The sequence below is a fragment of the Camelus dromedarius genome, chromosome 7 (assembly GCF_036321535.1).
Source record: "Camelus dromedarius isolate mCamDro1 chromosome 7, mCamDro1.pat, whole genome shotgun sequence".
Lineage (NCBI taxonomy): Eukaryota > Metazoa > Chordata > Mammalia > Artiodactyla > Camelidae > Camelus > Camelus dromedarius.
The window spans coordinates 83,183,721-83,205,421 of NC_087442.1; the positions used below are offsets into that span (position 1 = coordinate 83,183,721).

Consider the following 21,701-nt stretch of genomic DNA (forward strand, 5'->3'; position numbering starts at 1 on the left):
ATGAAAACCAAGAATCTTTATCTAGCAAAGTCGTCCTCAAGAAATGAGGGAGAGGGGAAAATGTTCCCAGACAAAAAAAAAAAGAAAGAAAAAGAAAAATGTGAGGGAACTCATCATTATTAGACCTGCCTTACCAAAAAAATGTTAAAAGATCTTCAAGCTAAAAAGTAAGGACACTAAATAGTAACAAGAAAATATGAAACACACTAGTAAAGTTAAGTAGTCAAATTCAGGTAACTCCAGTACTGGAATATAGTGTATGTTAATCACTTAACTCTAGGACAAAGATTAAAGGACAGAAGTATTAAAAATAACTGTCACTACAATAATTTGCTAATGGATATACAATATGATAAAAGATGTACATTGTGACAACAAAAACAAAAAATGTAGGGGGAGTAGAAGAGTAGAGTTTTTTTGTATGTGATTGAAGTTAAAATGCAGTAAGTTTAAAATAGACTGTTATAGCCATAAGATATACTATGAAAGCTTCATGGAAATCAAAGCAAAAAAAAAAAAAAAAATACACAAAAGATTTTTTTAAAGGGTTGGGGGAGCCATGAAAAATAATCAGTTGACAAAAGAAAGGAGTAAGAAAGGAAGAAAGGAACAAGAAAGCATCTAGAAAAAATTAATAAGCTGGCAGTAGTATGTAATTATCTACAAATCATTACTTTAAATGTAAATGGATTAAATTCTTCAATCAAAGAAATAGAGTGGCTATATGCATTAAAAAAAATAAAAATAAAAGAAGTCCAACTGTATGCTACCTGTAAGAGACTCACTTAAGCTTTAAGGACACACATACACTCAATGTGAAGGGATGGAAAGATATTTCACACAAATGGAAACCAAAAGAGAACAAAGAAAACTATACTTACATCACACAAAATAGACTTTATGTCAAAATCGTAACAGGAAACAAAGATCATTATATAATGATAAAGGGGTCCATTTAACCACAGGGACTTAACTGTAAACAGATACACGCACCCAACACTGGAGCACCTAATATATATAGCAAATACTAACAGATCTGAAGGAGAAAGTAGACAACAATACAATAATAATAGGGGACTTTTTATCCCCTAAATACAATGAATAGATGATCCAGATGTAAACTAATCTGGAAACATGAAACTTGATTGTACTTTTGACCAAATAGACCTAACAGACATACACAGAACATTCTATCCAACAGCTACAGAATACACTTTCTCATGTGTGCACAGAACAATCTTAAGGATAGATTGTGTTAGGTCACAAAACAAATCTTACCATATTAAAAGACTGAAATCATACCAATCTGACCACAATTCTAGGAAACTAGAAGTCAATTAAAAGAAGAAACCTAGAAAATTTACTAATATATGGAAATTAAACAACATACTCCTGCACAACAAATGGGTCAAAGGAGAAATTATCTTGAAACAATAAACAAACAAACAAGAACATACCAAATCATGGGATTCAGCAAAAGCAGTACTAAGTAGGCGGTTTATAGCAATAAATACCTGTATTTTAAAAAAGATCTCAGATAAACAACCTAACTTTAAGCTTCAAGGAATCACAAAAGGAAGAACAAACTAAGTTCAACATTAGAAGGAAGGAAAGAACAAAGATCAGATCAGAAATGAATGAAATTGAGATCAGAAGGAAAACTAAAAAGGTTCAATAAAATTATGAGGTGGTTTCTTTAAAAGATAAAATTGACAAGACTTTAGCCAGACTAACTAAAAAAAGATAGAAGACTCAACTAAAATTAGAACTGAAAGAGGAGACTTCACACTGATACTATAGAAATACACAGGATTATAAAGACTAATATGAAAAAGTAAATGCCAAAAACTTAGGTGACCTAGAAGAAACAAAATTCCTAGACACACACACCTACCAAGAATGAATCAGAAAGAGAAAATCTGAATAGACACATAATGAGTAAAGAGATTGACTTAGCAACCAAAATCCTCCCAAAACATACCCCAGGACCAATCGGCTTCACTGGCAGATTCTATCAAACACTAAGAGAAAAATTAACACCAATCCTTCTCAAATTCTTCCAAAAAGCTTAAGAAAAGGGAACATATCCAAACCCATTCTACCAGGCCAGCATCACTCTGATTCTAAAGTCTGATATGGACACACAAAAAAGAAAACTAAAGACCAATAATCCCTGATGAATACAGATGCAAAAATTTTCAAGAAAATATTAGCAAACTGAATTTAACAACACATTATAAGGATTACACACCATGATCAAGTCGGATTTACCCCTGGGATACAAAGATGGTTCACCATTCACAAATCAATAAATGTAATAAGTCACATAAATAGATAAAAGATTAAAAAATCATAGGATCATCTGAACAGACACAGAAAAAGCATTTGACAAAACACAGCACCCTTTCATGATAAAAACCCTCAGCAGACTGGGTATAGAAAGGAACACACTTCAACATAATAAAGCCATATATAACAAACCCACAGTTAACATCATACTCAACAGTGAAAACCTCAATGTTTTTCCTTTAAGATAAGGAACAAGACAAGAATGCCTGTAATTACCAGTCCTATTTCACATAGCACTGGGAGACTTAGCCAGAGCAATTAGGCAAGAAAAAGAAATAAAAGGCATCCAAATCGTAAAGCAGTAAAACTGTCATTATTTGCAGATGATACAATTTCTTACATAGAAAATCCCAAAGACTCTACTCCAAAACTGCCAGAACTAATCAGTGAATTTAGTAAAGTTGCAGGGTATAAAATCAACATATAGAATCAATTGTAATTACTAATAATGAAATACCTGAAAAAAATTTTTAAAATTATCCCATTTACAATAGCTTCACAAATAATAAAGTACCTAAGGATAAATTTAACCAAGGAAGTGAAAGATCTATAAAATGAAACTACAACACCTTGTTGAAATAAATTAAAGAAACAAATGGAAAGTTATCCCATGATCATAAACAGGAAGGATAAATATTGTTAAATGTCCATACTACTCAAAGCCATCTATACATTCAATGCAATTCCCATCAAAATCCCAATGACATTCTTCACAGAAATATAACAGACAATCCTAAAATTTGTATAGAAATACACAAGACCTCAAATAGCCAAAGTAATCCTGAGAAAAAAGAACAAAGCCAGAGGCGTCACACTTCCTGATTTCAAACTATACTACAAATCGATAGTAATTAAAACAGTATGGTTTGGCATAAAGACCGACACATAGACCAGTGGAACAGAATAGAGACCCAGAATTAAACCTCCACATATGTGGTCAATAAGGGAACCAAAAATACCCAAAGGGGATAGTATAGTGTCTTCAACAAATGGTGTTGGGGAAATTGGATAAACACATGCAGAACAATGAAAGTGGGCCTGTATCTTACACCGCTAACAAAAACTGACTTGAAATGGATCAAGACCTTAACATAAGACCTGATACCATAAAACTCCTAAAAGAAAACACAGGGAAGAAGCTCCTCAGCATGAGTCTTGGTAATGGGTTTTTAGATATGATACTAAAAGCACAGACAACAAAAACAAAAATCAACAAGTGGGACTACTTCACCCTTAAAAGCTTCAACAAAAGAAACAATCAAGAAAGTGAAATGGCAACCTACAGAATGGGAGAAACCTTTTGCAAACCACATTTCAGGTAAGAGATTAATAGCCAAGATACATTATTAAAAATTCATATAATTAAAAAAAATCCGATTAAAAAATGAGCAGAGGAACTTTCATAGACATTTTTCCAAATAAAATATGTAAATGGTGAACATGTACAGAAAAAGATGCTCGACATTACTAACAATGGGAAATGCAAATCAAAACCATGAGATACCATCTCACACCCGTTAGAACTGCTATCATCAAGACAAGAGATAACAAATGTTGGTGAGGATGTGAAGAAGAGAGAACCCCTGTACACTTTTGGTGGGAATGTAAGCTGGTTTAGTCACTACAGAAAACAATATGGAATTTCCTCAAAAAATTAAAAATAGAACTACTGTAAGATCCAACAATTCTACTTCTGGGTATAAACGCAAAGAACTGAAAACAGGTTATTGAAGAGATATATGCACTCCCATGTTTAATGCAGTTTTATTCACTACAGCCAAGAGAAGAAAACCACCAAAGTGCTTGTAACAGATGAATGGATAAAGAAGATGTGGTATATGTGTGTGTGTGTAAGTGTGTTTATATGGAATTTTATTCAGCTTGCCAATGTTACAACACGGACAGACCCTGAAGACATTATGCTAAGTGAGATAAGACAGACAGAAAAAGACAAATACTATATGACATCACTTATATAGGGAATCTAAAAAGCCAAACTCTAAAAAACAGAGAGTAAATTGGTGGTTACCAGGGGACTGGGGATTAGAGAACAGGGCAGCCCACATTGCTTACGGGCACAAACTTGGAACAAGCAGCAAACAGTACAGTGAATACAACAATATTGTATTATAATCATCAAACTTGCTAGGAGACTAGATCTTAATTATTCCAATCACTTAAAGAAATTATAATTATGTGAAGTGATAAAGGTGCTAAACATTGCTACAATGGCAAGCATAATATATAAATGCATCAACTCAACATGTTGTACACCTTAAATTTATAGAATGTTACACATCAAAAAAAAAAAAAAAGAAGACTGGTGATAACAAGTGTTTGTGAGGGTGTGGAGAAATCAAAACTCTTATACATTGCTAGTGGACATATAAAAGGGTGAAGCTGCTATGGAAAACAGTTTGGAAGCTCCTCCAAATGTTAAAACACAGAGATACCATATGATCCAGCAACTACACTCCTAGGTATGTACCCAAAAGAACTAAAAACAGGTACTCAGACAAAACTTATTCAAGTTTGAACTGGGAGAAAATAACTCTTATGCCCATAACTACCCAAGAAATAGTATCCAGAACATATACGTGTCCTACAAACCAATAAGAATAAACAATTCAAAAGAAAAAATGAGCAAGAAATATAAACAGACATTTCACAGAAGATTTATGGCAGTAAACTTATAAAAAAAAGTGTTTTATCTCATTCGTTTTCAGGGAAATATAAATTAAGACCATAGAATAAGGCTTCATATCCATTAGAATGGCAAAAATTAAGAAACATGAAAATGCCAAGTGTTATTTAGCAAGGATGAAGATCACTGGGAACACTCACATACTGCTGATGGAATGTAAACTGGTATAATCACTCTGAATCACAATTCTGGAGACCTTGTAAAACTCAGCATTCACATCTCCTAAGAATGAATAATAGCATTGCTCAAGATAGCCAAACACTGGAAACAACTCAAATGCTCTAAAAAAGCAAATAATATATGATGGTATTATTAGCAGAAAGGAATATCAGACAGTAATAAAAATGAATGAACAACCACCATTAAAGGCAGCAACATGTAGAAACATGAGTATTTTTTTTAAAACCAATACATGATAATGTTTTCATAAAATCTCAAAAATAAGCAAAACAAAATTATATATTGCTTAGGGACACACAAATTCATGATTTTTAAAAGCTAGAGAGAAATGATAAACAAAATTGAAGGTAGTAGTTTTTGTGATGGGGAGGTTAGAGAGTAGCATAGTGGTGGAGTTTCCTAAAACCCGACGTTTACCCTCTTAGGGTCTCCAGCTGAGCCTGAGAATTAAACTGACTTCAGACAGGTTAAAAGGAGAAAAGCATACACATTTTATTTGTACATGTCAGTCTCCACAAGAAAATGAAGACCCAAAGGACTGGCAAAACCTAAGTGCTTGTATATTAGGCAGACAAGGAGAGGCAACTGTGGAAAAGGCTAGAGGCAGATAGGAGTTATTTTAACAAGTCTGTCGGTACAGACCACTCCGGCTCAACTCCTGTCTCTAGCGATAAGAACGGTTCCTCCTGTGTCGAGAGGGCATCTTTCCCTTGCAAGTTTTATCTCCTGATTTCAGAAAGAATAGATGGGGCTAGAGCACCCTTCTTGCATCTGCCATTTTTCAAGTGCCTTTAGCTCAAAATAATCCCTATGCCACAGTGGAATATTTTGTCATTCTTCAATAGTATTGGTTCTCACATTGTTCTTACATTGGGTGATCAGTTACAGAAACCCACAACGTGTATACGGGACACGCAGATTCTTTCACATGTATTGAACAGTACATATTTTTAAATATAAAAATCATCCTTTTAAACTATAAAATAATTATATATTAGCTCTATGCCAAATATATAGTAAATCCTCAAGAAATAGTAACTATTTATATTGTGAGGGGAAAGTACTTACATAAAAAGTAGTATAATATAATTCAATCATGTATACGCTGCCATGATCTCAATAAAATGGGATTTATTTTTTACGGATTAAAAAAATAACTTGAGGTAAACCAAAATGTCCACCGTGACTCCTTCCAGGTGATAAGAGGCTGAGGAAATTACTTTTTTTCTGGATCTCATACTTAATTGTACTTACAAATCTTCTTTCTGCATTAAGCATGCTTAAATTACTAAAAGTGACAGCAGAAGCAAATAGAACGGTCAATGAATACACTGTCTGATGTCTATCATGTACTTACCACACATCTGTCACAATAAAGAAATGTAAATATCTCATGTCTTCAATATTATCGAACTACTAAATGGTTTGACTTCGCCGTTTTACCCTAGCAAAGCGACTCGAAGACCAACAGAGGATGCATTCCAAAGGTCCCACACAGTCCCTTGTGCCCCCTACGGAGCTGGTCTAATCCTCACTTAGCATCTCATGAAGACACTGAGGAAGCACAGGAATGGGGCTAAATACCCACTCCATTCTTCATTCAGTCTCTGCATCACCCCAGCTGTAAAGCCCCAAAAGTACTGTTACAAAGACTACTGGAGATAACAACATAAAAGCAATTTGTAATCTGTAAACGGCAACATAGTTTTGAGTTGCTCTTATCCCCCTCTACTTTGAGTATCTTGCGGGTATAATCAGATCTTTCTAACCCCAGATTCTATCAGAGTTTCTGAAATTAAAAAAGAGGTTCAGCAATGGCTTCTTAAACAGAGTTTTTAAATGCTTCTTCCTCTCCCCTCACCCAGTAACAGTTCTTACACTTCAGTTATATGGATTATAAATCTTCCAGGACTAAGATGGTCTTTGATAAACATCAAAGCTATTAAAATTCAGCTCTGGGTGAACTTTTCTCCTGTTTTATGTGTTGTGTCTTCCTAACAAGACTCTATATTTACCTGCAAGGACAAACTGTATTAACTGTCTTGGATTCAACATAATACAATGTGCGGCAAGTGGTAAGCATTTCACAGACAACAAAGACTGCTTCTTTCTTGCTCCAAAAGTGAAAGGGCTCAACGGCTTTAAGGAAGTGTTGGAATAATCACCCTAAACATATAAAACTGCTGATGATATTGCTGTGGGCAAAGTGATAATAAGCCACTCCTTGTGTTATAAAAGAATGAACATAGCAACATGCTTTGTCCGTGACTCCAGCCTGACGGAACCCTAAAATTGGAGACTGTGATTTGTGACAAATGGACCTGAGTCAAGGACAAGATTTCCTTAATGAATAGGCTTTATTGAGTTAGTCACCGAGGGAGTAAACATGCACAATTTGGTATCAGGGCTTATCGTCAGGACACGTATGGGCAGGCTTCCCGTGACCTCCCTCACTCCATCCCAGCTTGTGCTCGCTCCGTGGCTGAACCATGGCACAAATATTAGCTATGGTCAAAACTCTGGATAAACTGATAAAGCTTCTCGGTGGAAGGTAATTTAAAAGTTGAAGGTCATTAGCCAAGCTTGTTTTTCAACAAATATTACACTTTGCATTTGTCATAGATACCCTCAAACAAGAATAGCCCTTCACGATTTTTTTCTCCCCTAACACACATAATAAATGACACCTACAAGCCCAGATACTCTTCCAGGCTATAGAATAAATAAGTACATTTGCTGTAACACTCTTTCTCCCCTGTTCAGGGAAGCAAGGAGAAAACTATTATACGATTAAGTGTAAATCCACCCTAATTTGTATTGAAAATTAATGACTTTAATTCAGTTCTTAGATGTAACAAACTACCTGCTAAACACCTCGCGATCAATTACTATTCTGAATTACAGGGGGGTGACGTCACACAGAGACACCCTGCGGGGGGGGGAAAGGTACTATTGGTACACAGTTCAAGAGGATTTACATGAAAAATCTTATCAAGGGATCCTATAATGAATTTGAACAGAGCCAGATGTTTAATCAGTGGCTCACTGGTACTATCCAAATAAAATAATTAATGCACTGCTTTGCTGATTCCTTTAGTATTAGGAGACCCTCAACAGATCTCTGAAAATTACTACCCATGAATACTGACTGCTTCGAGCTCTCACTTTTGGGAATCCTATACCTGCCTACCCATGAACAAAGAAGAAATTTCAAAGAAGAAATTTCTGAAAGAAATGAAACATTAGCAGTGTGTCATTTGAAGACCATATGATTAATATTTGCTTTATTACTGAAATTTTTTAAAGAAAGGTTTTACATATCAATCTTCCTGTTGAAAATAACTTAATAATCTGTATTATTACAGATTATTAACCTTACACCATACACAAAAAATAACTCAAAATGGATCAAAGACATCAATCTAAGAGCTGAAATTATAAAATTCTGAAAGCTCTATGACACTGAACTTGGCAATGATTTCTTGGATATGACACTAAAAACATAGCAACAAAATAAAAAAATAGATAAACTGGACTACATCAGAATTTTAAACTTTTGTGCATAAAAGGGTATTTTATCAACGGAATATCAATAGAATAAACATGCAACTGTCAACAGAATAAAAAGGTAACCCACAGAATTGGAGAAAATATTTGCAAATCACATATCTGATAAGGAATTCACATCCAGAATATACAAAAAAAAAATCCTAATACTGAACAACAAAAACTGAGCAAATTCAAAACTGGGCTAAGGGCTTGAATTGACATTTCTCCAAAGAAGACATAAAACTAGCCAATAAGCACATGAAAAGATGCTGAGCATCACTACTCGTTGGGGAAATGCAAATCAAGATCACAATGAGATACTTCACACCCATTAAAGTGTTGTTTTTTTTTAAAGCAGAAAATAACAAGTGTTGCTGAGGATGTGGAGAAATTGAAACCCTCACATACTGCTGGTGGGGATGTAAGATGGTGCAACTGCTGAGGAAAACAGTACAGTGATCCCTCAAAAACTTAAAAATAGAATCACTACTATATGATCCAGCAATTCCACTCCTGGGTATATACCCAAAAGAAATGAAAGGACTCAAAAACAGATATTTGAATACCCATGTTCATAGCAGCATTATAAACAATGGCCAAAAAGGATCCAATCAATTGATGAAAGGATAAACTACACATGGGTGTGTGTGTGTGTGTGTGTGTGTACACATACATACACACACACACACAATGGAACATTATTCAGCCTTTAAAAAGAGTGAAATTCTTATACATGTTATAACATAGATGAACCTTGAAGACATTATACTAAGTCAAATGAGCCAGACACAAAAAGACAACTATTACATGATTCTACTCATATGAAGTATCTAGAAAAGTCAAGTTTGCACAGACATGACGTAGAATAGTGGTTACCAGGGGCTGGGGTGAGCAGGGTAATGAAAATACTGCGTAATGGGCACAGTTTCAGTCTGAGATGATGAAAAAGTTCTGGAGGGGGACAGTGGTGATGTTTGCACAACAATGTGAATATACTTAATGCCACTGAACTGTGTACACTTACAAAATGGTAAATTTTATGTTATGTATATTTTACTATAGTTTCTTAAAAAATGAAATGGGAATGAAAATTCAACATAGAAGGCAAATTCTGAAGCCACATTTCCTCCGAAGGGTCCTTGCTGATCCTGGAAAATTGGAACCTTTGTTTTGACTGATTCTCAGGATGACCAATACAGAAATAAAAGTGAGGACCATCTAACCTAAGACCTTCCTCACAATAAGCTGGAAACCCAAAGGGCCACATCTTTAAATGAGAATAACCTGAAGAGATTACAACCTAGGATCAAGTAGTCTAATGAATTTCCCTTCGTTAATAGCTAACATTTAATGAGCCCTTACCGTGTGCCAGGGTCTTCACCAAATGCTTTACATAATTAACTCATTTCTCTGAAAGAATGCTATTATTATCATCATCATTTCAAAGACAGGAAGCTAAGGGGCACAAAAGTCAAGTAATTTGCCACGGTTTTCATTCCAGCTACTATTGCTACATCACAAATTACACCAAATGCAGTGGCTTGAAAAATAATTTTATCATATGTGAAATCTGTAGGTGAGGAATTTGGACAGGGCACAAAGGTAACGCACAATGTCTGAGGCTACAACTAAGAAGACCAGCAACTAGGTATGTCTCAGTGGCCGGTGGCTGGAGTCATCTGGTAAAATCTTCACTTGCAAGAAGTGATCGGACTGTTGATACGACTGTCATTTAGAATCTCAGCTGGAGCTGTCAACTGGAGCACCCGCCTATGGCCTCCCTTGTGTCCTGGGCTTTCTTCACAGCATAGCAGCTCCATACAGTAGGACATCTTACATGGCAACACGGGGATCCAAGTGCAAGTGCCCCAGAAAACGAGGTGGAGGCTAAATTGCCTTTCTGACCTAGGCTCACACATCACTCAGCACTTCTGCCACATTCCATTAGTCACAAGCAAATCACAGGCCTGTGCGGACTGGAGAGGAAAAGATAGAGGCCCCTCCTCTCAGTGGAGGAGTGTCAAGGTCACAGACTATAAAGAGCAGGGGGTGGGCAGTGCAGCCGTCTTTGGAAAATATACCAGCATCTTATAGCAGAGATGCACAGTGCACGTTCTTAACTACCGTACCTCGGCTGCTAGCTCAAAAAGCGGCACTCTTCATAGTGCTTAACGGCCATGCTCTTGACCTAATCCAAAAGCTTTAGTGTACATGCAATCCCATTCAGAATCTGGAATGGGCAAAGGGACCAAGGGGAGAATGAGTTCTGAAGAAGCTTCTTTAGGCTACAATCCTTTCATGTTCATTCCCCTCTGGAAGCCAGCAGTGAAGACAGAGGATTCTCTATATTACCAAGGAAAACAAAGTGTCTCTTATCATCTCTCCACCATGACAGTTCCCAGTGGTGGCCAATTTCATCATAAAAATCAATTTAAGCGTTCCTGAAAAAAGCAAAGGGATGCCCCATCGACATCTTACTCTCATAGACTTGACTTTTGGTCCACTCACCATCATCTGGTGTCCAATATTATATACCTAACCCAAATCAGACTTTGATCTCTAAGGTCTCATTAAAACTTCCATGCAACCACTGTGAAAAACTGTATGCAGGTTCCTTAAAAAGCTAAAAATAGAGCTACCATCTGATCCAGCAATCCCACTCCTGGGCATACATCTGGAAAAGATGAAAAGTCTTAATTTGAAAAGATACATGCACCCCAATGTTTATGGCAGCATTATTTACAACAGCCAAGACATGGAAGCAACTTGTGTCCATCAACAGATGAATGGATAAAGAAAATGTAGTATTAGATAACAGAATATTACTTAGCCATAATAAAGAATGAAATCATGCCTTTTGTAGCAACATGGATGGACCTAGAGAATATCATACTAAGGGAAATGAGTCAGACAGAGAAAGACAAATATATGATATCAGTTATATGTGGAATCTAAAATATGATACAAATGAAATCTACAAAACAGAAATAGACTCAAAGACACAGAAAACAAACTTACGGTTAACAAAAGGGAAAGGATAGCGGGTATAAATTAGGAGTATGGGATTAACAGATACAAACCCTCAGGTAATAATGTATAATGGAAAATAATCTGACAAAATATACATATTACTGAACCACTTTGCTGTACATCCAAAACTAACACAATATTGTAAATCAATACTCCAATAAAAAAGAAAAAACTTCCACAATAAAAGATCCACATTGTTTACAAATAAATGAACAAGCAGTTCATACTCAGATGGAAATCTTAAGTCCAAGAGCAAGTTTCCAGAACCTTTTTGGGGGGACTGAGAAGTTAAAGGAGCCATTCAAAACAAATAATAATTTTTTATCACTTTATATCACATGTACTTAATCAAAAGTGACTGCTAATTTCTCTGACAATTTCAAGGGGTTTGGAAAGAGTGGGATGGAGAGAACTGGAGAATCAGGCTATTTAGAGACTCTCCACTGTTAAATTTTTCAGAATCAGATCCCTGGTACAAAGCCAGGCAAACGCAAGCTGCAAACTGACTCACTGGACTAAAAACCCACCCTTCGTTAGCTGCCAAGGAAGAATAATGTTTTAAGTGGTATAGTTATTATTTGGGCTGTGAATAAATACCTCCTCGTTAACAGTTCCTCAGAATACTATTCTGAAAAACCTTGGGGTTACCAAGGAATTTCATTAAATCTGGTTATTTTTCATGAAAAATAATAAAACCATTATCTTCAATAAAGTGTTGGTTGATACGAAGGGAAAAAGCAAGAATGCCTTCCCTCTATTTTGGTTTATACACTAGGTGAAGGCATGAAAACACAGTCAGCTAAATGCATCTGTGGTTTATTTACTGAGAAACACTCTGGCAAAATTCGCGTAACTGGTTAAGTGTTACTTATTTGGAAATGCGGGTGTAGCAGTAATTTTTAAAAACTGCTTTACTAGTTTTTTTATTTTAAGAATTCAAGTCAAATTTTCATTTTGAATAAAATTTCAATTAACACAAACAACTTGAGCTGGACTATTAACACAACCAAACAGCAGAGGAGACATTTAATGAAAAAACTCCCCTGTTATCACTTTGCCCATGTGGCTTTTTCCAGAGGGACTGTGTTCTGGCTACGTGCGGCTGGCTTTGTTTCCTTCAATAAACTAGAGAAGGGAAAAAGGTGGGGAGGAGAATGTGACAATCAGACTTAATCCACACCCGGCTGCCATATGTCACTTTTTGTCCTTTGCTGCTTCATTGATTATTCATGAATTCACTACCTGAAAAGTGCTATATTTATCTTTACAGCCACAAAGCTGTCAATTCAGTTCCAAGTGTGCCTGCCTTTGTCTTCAGTGAAGTGCACAGTTTGGGAGAAAAAGGACTTGTGTATACAACACTGTTCTACGCTATAAAACAGGTAAAAAAAAAAAAAATCGATATAGCATAGGTGAGTTTCAATGTTGATATTATTATTCCTTAATGACTGCTACATCGGAAGAAAAATGGAGTCCTGCCTTTTACAGCCTTTGGCCTCTAAGGATTTCCAGAAATGCCCTAAACCCTCCTCCCTCTTGTATTTTGTAATCAATGGTCTTACTGTTTCCATTTCTTTTCTTCTTTTATACATGCTTATTTCTGGTATGTATCCTCTGCTATTAAGTTACCTGCCCGAAGCTACCTGGGTTCCAATCACTGCTTCCCTGAGATGCATTACATCAGCTCTAGCTCAGAATCTGCCTGAAAGATTCCTTCTCCCACGTACAGTCACTGCCTTGAAAGATTCTACAAGTCGTTCAAATTCCAACTTGCTTGCCGGCACCAACAAAAGACATACTTTTGGAAAAGCAGAGACATTCAGCTTTCATCACTAACTACCAGATGAGAAGATCCGGAAAACAAGCTTGCCTAAAGACATTTTAAATGCTTTCCCGATGGCTTCAAGCTTAAAACCACCACCACAAATCCATCATATTTGTCCAGAGGGAGAAAGATCAGAGGGAGAGAATGATTAAAGATATACCTGCATCCTAAAAAAAAAAATCTTTGAATAGCTTGAAAGATAAAAAAAAAAGCAAAGTGAACTCTACACTCCAACATTACTCTTATTTCAAAGTTTTATGGTAACAAAGCCAAAAATGTAAATTGAAATTAATTTTCCATAAGTGTGCTCAACAGTAATTTTGACAGGAAACTTTCATGTGATATTTTTAACAGTTGGTGACTGAAGATGAAGAGAAAACAAACAGCACTTCAGGAACAGTTCTAACATATCAGGCATTCCTCCATTCTTTATTTCAATTAATCTTTTGAGGATCCCAAAACCTAAAAGTCTCTTTCTAATTCAAGAATGTGATTAAGACCTGTACCTTCATTAACAGGAAATGAAGCAGAGAGAGCCTTGATATTTCAAACTCCACTGTGATGTAAGACGAAGTCATCAAATTCCTAAAGTGATTAAGGTATGAGACCAATGTTTATGCCTAAGAAAGCAAAAGCAAAAAAAAAAAGATTCAAACGCAGCTTGAATGCTTTCATGTTTAAGAAAAAATGTAACTGCAGAGATCTATCCGTGTTAGCACCTAATTGTTCTATAGGATTATCTACCTCCAGAAGCCCCGAACCTGTTTGTTGTTTTCCAAATGCATCACCAGTTGTTCGGTCAGCCAGGATGAACACCTGGCCTCTTCAGTCACCCTGCTTTCATTAGTCAGGATTAAGTCCAACTGCACATAGCCGTGGACAACAAGAGCAAAAACAGACAATTAGACAAAGCCAATGGCTTACACAAGATGGGAAGTGATTGTATTCCCACAAAAAGAAGCCCCGATGTAGTCATCGGGTGAACAGCAGTTCACAGTGTCGGGCTCTTTCCCTTTTGATGATGTGCCCTTCTCAACAAGCGCCCCCCACCTCAAGGTCCAAGATGGCTGCCTGAGCTCCTGCTGTCACATGCCCATAATAGCCAGTAGGAAAGAGGGGAAGCAGGGCTCAATCCTTTCCATAACACTTTCTAGAAGTTGCACACAATGCTTCCTTCATCACATTAGTCTAAATTTAGTGATATATTCACATCGAGCTACAAAAAGAACTTGAAAATGCAATCTTTTCATTGAGCAATATTTCCAACTTAAAACCAGGGTTCTAGTATACAAAGGAAGAAGAAAACATTTGCCACAATTAGCACACACCCTCCAAGACACTTCACTCTTACTCCACACATCCATGGCCTCTCAGCTCTTCATCCTTATGTAGCTGAGTCAGGCCAATCAGTGTGGCTGTAATTTACCTTATCATCATCTTCGCTTGAGCTATGACATCTGAACTGAGCTCCTTGAGCCAGGTGGAAATTAGCTATTCCATTTGGACACAGAAACTAAAGAACAATACCGACTGGCATAAGCGTGGAGTCATCTGAGTGGGAGGCACCACAGCTTTTCCTTCAGGCTCACACATGCCATCCTGGCAAGGAGGAACTCTCTGCTCTTCCACGCAAATGTACTAAGGCCCCTTAGGGGAAGAGACAGTGACTGCAATCTGGTGTCTGCACATCTGTGGGGAATCTTGCTGAGGTCTAGTGGTCAGAGATGAGGGTCTGCACAGGACAGGAAATCAAGTCTGCATGTCAGGAAATACTTCTCAGTTGGCAGAATGTTGGGCCAGAATCAAAAAAATTGCCAACCCAGAATTCTATACTCAACACAAGTATTTCCCACAAAGGAAGGCAAAATAAAACTTTTCCAGACAAATAAAAGCTAACAGAATTCACTGAAAGCAGACTTGCGCTGTGAGAATTTTTTAATTGAAATATATGTGACACATACTATTGTGTAAATTTAAGGTATACAACATGTTAATTAGATATTCATATACTGTAATATGATTACCACTGTAGCAGTAATCAGCACCTCTATCATGTTACATAATTATCATTTCTTTTTAGTGGTTGGAATAACTAAGTTTCAGTCTCTTAGTAAGTTTGATGGTTATAATACAACATCATTTATATTCACTGTACTGTGCATTAAAACTCTAGGACTTATTTATTACCCATTCCAAGTTTACCCCCTTAAAAATCTGTCCTACTGGTCCAACACCCATCCTCTGGTACCCACCATTTTAGTCTTTCTTTTTACAAGTTTAATTTTTTAGATTCTTTGTATAAGTGATATCATGTAATATTTATCTTTCTCTGCCTGACTTTTCTCACAAGAAATACTAAATAAAGTTCTTTCAGCAAAAGGAAAATCTCAAATGGAAATTTGGAACTACAAAAAGGAGTAAAAGCAACAAAGAGGGCTACAATGGAAGATACATGGCTAAATGTTAAGGACAATATTTTCTCATTTTTGGTCTTTTTAAAGATTAATTGGAAGTGATGTCAGCAAGATGGCAGAATAGGAATCTTTTTACAATCTATAAGAATATCAATCATCACGTTGTATACTTTAAATATATTACAGTTTTATCAGTTATATCTCCATAAGGCTGGAAAAAAACTAACTGGCTGTTTAAAGCAAACTTAATAATAAAGTATACGGGCTTATAACATGTAACAATAAAATATATAACAAAATAGCACAAGATAAGGGTGTAGAATAGAAGTATATTTTTCTAAGGTTCTTGGGTGAAATGGTATATTACTTGAAGGCAAATTAATAGTTCAACATTTATTGTAAACCCTAAAGTAACTACTTAAAAATAAAGCAAAAGGTATGGCTAATAAGTCAATGATGGAGATAAAAATGGAATCACAAAAAAACACTCAATCAGAAAGAAAGCAGGAAAATATGAAGAAAGAGGACAAAGACAGAGGAGACACACAGAAAACAAAGAGCAAGATGGCAGATTCACACTTGGCCATATTGACAATAAACATAAACTGTCTAAACACTATGATTACAAGGCAGAGATTATCATAATGGATGAAAGAAAAAAAGCAAAACTATGATATGCCATCTTCAAGAATTAGTTGGTCAATGACAATAACTAGTGACCCCAAGGTCTACAAAAATATAGAATATCTTCTTCCCTATACCTGGGAAATTACTGGATAGTGCAGGAAGGAGGGCCCAGAAAAGTCCTCATTTCATATTGGGTCAAGAAATTTTACATCAATAAAAAATTTCCCTGCCAGGGAGTGAACAAATGCAGAAAGTCAGAATTAGGAATTCTGCCTTCCTGGTAGCCCTAACTTAGAAATGTGCTGAGAAGACAGAAGCTTTGGGTGAATTTAAGCCTCCCAGCCACACAGATATTAAGTGACCTACACTGACTCACTGAGGCTTCTGCAAAATTAAGTCCCCAACACCAATGAGCTCTACAACAGTCATTGGGCAATGAGAAAAAAAACTGGGTGCTGCATCGAGTCAAGGACTGCATCACTCGCAGGAGCTAATAGATGTGTTGGCCACATCCTGGCAAGTCAGAGTGTCAAACGTGCACTTTTTAGCCTGCTAAGCAAGCGAAATAGGTAACCAGGCAATGGCCCAGCATTTTCCTCCTCTGTCAAATAAGAAGATAAACATTTCACTCAGTCTCTTTCATAAATAGCAAGCCTCTGCAGTCATATGGATAGTTTCCCTGATAAACATCACAAGGTGACAAAAAAGTTCTTTTATTTTAACTGAAGTATGGTTAGTTTACAATGTTGTGTCAATTTCTGGTGTACAGCATAATGCTTCAGCCATACATACACATATTCCTTTTCATTATAGGTTACTATAAGATATTGAATAATTCACTGTGCTATATAATAAAAAAAAAAAACTGTTGTTTATTTTATATACAGTAGCTAGTATCTGCAAATCTCGAACTCCCAATTTATCTCCTCCCAACCCTTTTCTCCCACTGGTAACCGTAAGTTTGTTATCTGTGTCTGTGAGTCTGTTTCTGTTTTGGAAATAAGTTTGTGTCTTTTTCTTTTAGATTCCACATATAAGTGGTATCATGTGGTATTTTTCTCTCTCTTTCTGGCTTATTTCACTTAGAATGACAATCTGCAGGTCCATTCACATTGCAGCAAATGGCATTATTTTAGGCCTTTTTATGGCTGAGTAGTATTCCTTTGTATACATAAACAACAATTTTTTTATCCAGTCATGTGTGGATGGACATTTAGGTTGTTTCCATGTCTTGACTATTGTATACAGTGCTACTATGAACATTGGGGTGCATACATCTTTTTGAATTAAGAGTTCCCTCCAGATATATGCCCAGGAGTGAGACTGTTGGATCATATGGTAAGTCTATTTTTAGCTTTTTAAGGAATCTCCATACTGTTTTCCACAGTGGCTGCACCAAAGTGCATTCCCACCAGCAGTGTAGGAGGGTTTCCTTGTCTCCACACCCTCTCCAGCATTTATCATTTGTGGACTTTTGAATGATGGCCATTCTGACTGGTGTGAGGTGGTAACTCATTGTAGTTTTGATCTGTATTTCTCCAATAATTAGCAATGTTGAGTATTTTTCATGTACCTATTGGCCATTTGTACATCTTCACTGGAGAAATGCTTGTTTATGTCTTCTGCACATTTTTGGATTAGGTTGTTTTTTCGTTATTAAGTTGTATGAGCTGTTTGTATATTCTGGAGATTAAGCCCTTGTCAGTCACATCATTTGCAAATATTTCTTTCCATTTAGTAAGTGGTCTTTTTGTTTTGTTTATAGTTTCCTTTGCTGTGCAAAAGCTTATAAGTTTAATTAGGTCCCTTTTGTTTATTTTTGCTTTTATTTCTATTGCGTGAGTAGACTGCCCTAGGAGAACATTGCTAAGATTTATGTCAGAGAATGTTTTGCCTATATTTTCTTCTAGGAGGTTTGTAGTGTTTAAATTTTGTCTTATATTTAAGTCTTTACTTCAATAAAAAATACATATATATGAAAAAAATTTCTTGAAGCAAGGCAGGACTACTGGATCAGCATCTGACACTAGCAGACCCATTTCAAAATTTTATGTAGCCTCTTAACATGGGTTGTGTTTGTGGATGACTTTTTGAGGAGCAGTATAAATGCCTGTATTAGTTTTCTGTGGCTACTGTAACAGATTACCACAAACTCAGTGGCAAAAAACAGCACAGATTTATGACCTCACAGTTGTTAATCAGAAGTCTGACACAGTCTAACACTGGGCTAAGACCAAGGTGTCAGTAGCATGCATCTTTTCTGGGGGCTCTATGGAAGAATTTGTTTCTTTGCCTTTTCCACCTTGTAGATGTCATCTGCTTTCCTTGACTCGTGGTCCCTCCCTCCATTCTCAAAGCTAGCCACAGCAGGCCTAGTCCTTCTCACACTACTATCTCTCTGGGTCTCTCTTCCAATTCCCTCTTCCACTTCTAGGGAACCCTGTGATCACACTAAGATCACCAAGTTAATCCAGGATAATCTCTGTATTTTAAGGTCAGCTGAGTAGCAATCTTAATTCCCCTTTGCCATGTTACCTAACATATTCAGAGGTTGCAAGGATTAGAGCGTGAACATGGTGGGGACCGGGAGCTGGAGGGAGGTTGGGGATGGAGACATTATTCTGCCTACCACAGTGCCACGAGCAGTTTTCCATAGGGGTTTTTCCACCGATTTCCGTGGGTAAAGCAATACTGTTTAAAGGAGGGAAACAGCACAGATTGGAGGAAATACAAGTAACCATTGTGGTTCCAAGTCTATGCTTCTGCAGATCTTCAGGAAGCGGTGTGGACAAGGCTACCAAGGACTAATCGACAGTACTGCAGAATGGATTGAGTCAGAAGAAACACCAAGAAGCACAAAGACACAAAAAAAAAAAAAAAAAGTAGGGGGAGAGTCAAGGTTTGAGTCCAAGATTTGGTGCTAGCTACAAGGTCTCACTTATGCAAATCACTTAACTTCTATGTCCCACTTCCTCATCCATAAAATGAAAAAGTTGATCTAAATTATCCTCCAAGGTCTCTTCCAAGTCAGAATGCTGTGATGTAATGCAATAGGGGAGAAAGGGAAAAAAGAGACCAGAAGATTATTCTCCTTAAATTTAAAACCAGGGCTTAGCATTTCATCTTCCCATGGGGATGGAGAATAGAAAAGTAGACTTTTTTATTTGAAGGCCAAATAAATAACACCTTGAAACATCTAAGTGTGTGGAAAAATCTGACTCCATAGCATCATTTATTACTTAAATTTCCAACCCAATCCATGTAAGTTAAAAGAGCCAACAGATGACATATTCTGATGATTCTAATAATTCAAATATATAAAATGATAATATTATACTATTAGGAAAAGAGAGAAAGCTTTAGAAGGTTAACCAATCTTTTGTGTTGGGGAGAAAGGACTAAGAAATGTGGAGGAACCAGTTCCTAAGAAGTAGGAAGTGTTATTCAGGATGAATAATTTATGAGTTATGAAATTGGCAATCAACAGATTATTAAACACCTAGGACACAACCTTAAAAATTTAATCAAATGCCCACTCTACATGATTTCAGAATACTAATTTTAAAAAGACAAAGTATTGAAATATATTATGTAGTTAATCCCTATTACAAAAGAATACTGTCCACGATATGGAATGTTTATTGACAGTAGCAATTCTCAGATATTCAACGTAACTAAATCCCCAGAAACGGTACCTAGACTTTTTTCCAGAAAGAACTAATTATAATCATTAGCATCCTACACAAATGTGCCAGAAGAACACAGAAAAGTATAAAGAATTACTTTAGACTACCTAAAAGTAAAGGGATAGCTCCTCCAAAATAATAATCTGGACATCCACTTTTTGGCCTCAATTAACACTTACATAAATATTAGTAAGGTAGGCTTTGAGAATTCAGAAGTAAATTTATCTGGGTAATTTACACAGCAAGGAAGTGACAGTTTTTTGTAACTAATTGCTTTTCAAAATGGTGACTGTACAAAAGAAAACTATACGGAGCCAGCACTTTTAAGGACATAGTAGCTGGAGTCAGGAATAGAGTATTTACAGAGGGATCATGAAATAAAGGTTGTGATTTCAGTAACAAATGTTTGGAAACCTGAGCTCTAGTCCCCATAATCTCCAAAGGCCTAGGTTTGCTCGCCTCTACAATCACAAATCTTCTAATATTTGAGAGGATGACAGCTAGCTATTTTTCATACTTACTGACGACAAATATTACCAGGTGTATACTATCAAATAAAAGCCTTATAATGGATAAGGGAATAAATTTGCTAGAAAGTATTGTTAAATGCTGCAACATGCCATCAGAAAGGCCTGTAAATTACTTTTTTGTTTAATAATAAGCTTTATTTTTAGAGCAGTTTTAGGTTCAAAGGAAAACTGAGTGCAAAGTACAGAGAGCTCCCATCCATCCCCTGCCCCATCCGCACAGCCTCCCCTACTATCAATATCCGGCACCAGAGTGGGACAGTTATCACAATCCATAAACCTGCAGGGACACATCATCATCATCTAAAGTTCACAGTTTACATTTAGGGTTCACTCTTGGTGTTAACATTCCTTGGGCTTTGGCAAATGTTCCACCATTACAGAATAGTGTCACTGCCCTGAAAGGCGTCTGACTTTGCCTGTTCACCTCTCCCTCCCCACCAGCCCCTGGCAACTACTGATCTTTCTACTCAAATTACTTTTTTTTTTTTTAAGGCCAAAGGCTTACTTACTTAGGACAATGCAGCCTAGAGTTGGGAAGACTTGTTTTACGGCCATTCGACATCCTAAGCTGTCTTTGCTCACTGTCACACAACATCACAGAGCACCTGAGCTATGTCACTGTTAGGCAGTACAGAGTAAGGAAACTGGCAAGAGGATGAAGATACTGCACTCCAGAAATGTAAAATTAATAACTACTGATACATTCATTACAGCAATATTCTGATACTGTACTCAGCTAAACTTCAAAGAATTTTAGAGACTGTGATGCAATGTGACTCTGAAAGCCAGCAAGCAGTATTTTTGACC

At 36.5% G+C, this 21,701-nt stretch overlaps 1 protein-coding gene across 4 annotated transcripts in view; it reads right to left on the reverse strand.

Annotated features, from left to right (window-relative positions):
• The window catches only part of LOC105092326 (cytochrome c oxidase assembly factor 1 homolog), a 90,405-nt gene that overhangs the window by 26,168 nt on the left and 42,536 nt on the right, over positions 1-21,701 (reverse strand). The window contains exon 1 of one of the 4 annotated variants that reach the window (XM_031454623.1): positions 14,144-14,164. The exons of the other annotated variants lie outside the window; for them this stretch is intronic. Coding sequence (XP_031310483.1) covers positions 14,144-14,149 — 6 coding nt within the window. The 5' untranslated portion in view covers positions 14,150-14,164. Of the gene's footprint in view, positions 1-14,143; positions 14,165-21,701 lie in introns of those variants that run through there. 4 annotated transcript variants of the gene reach the window in all.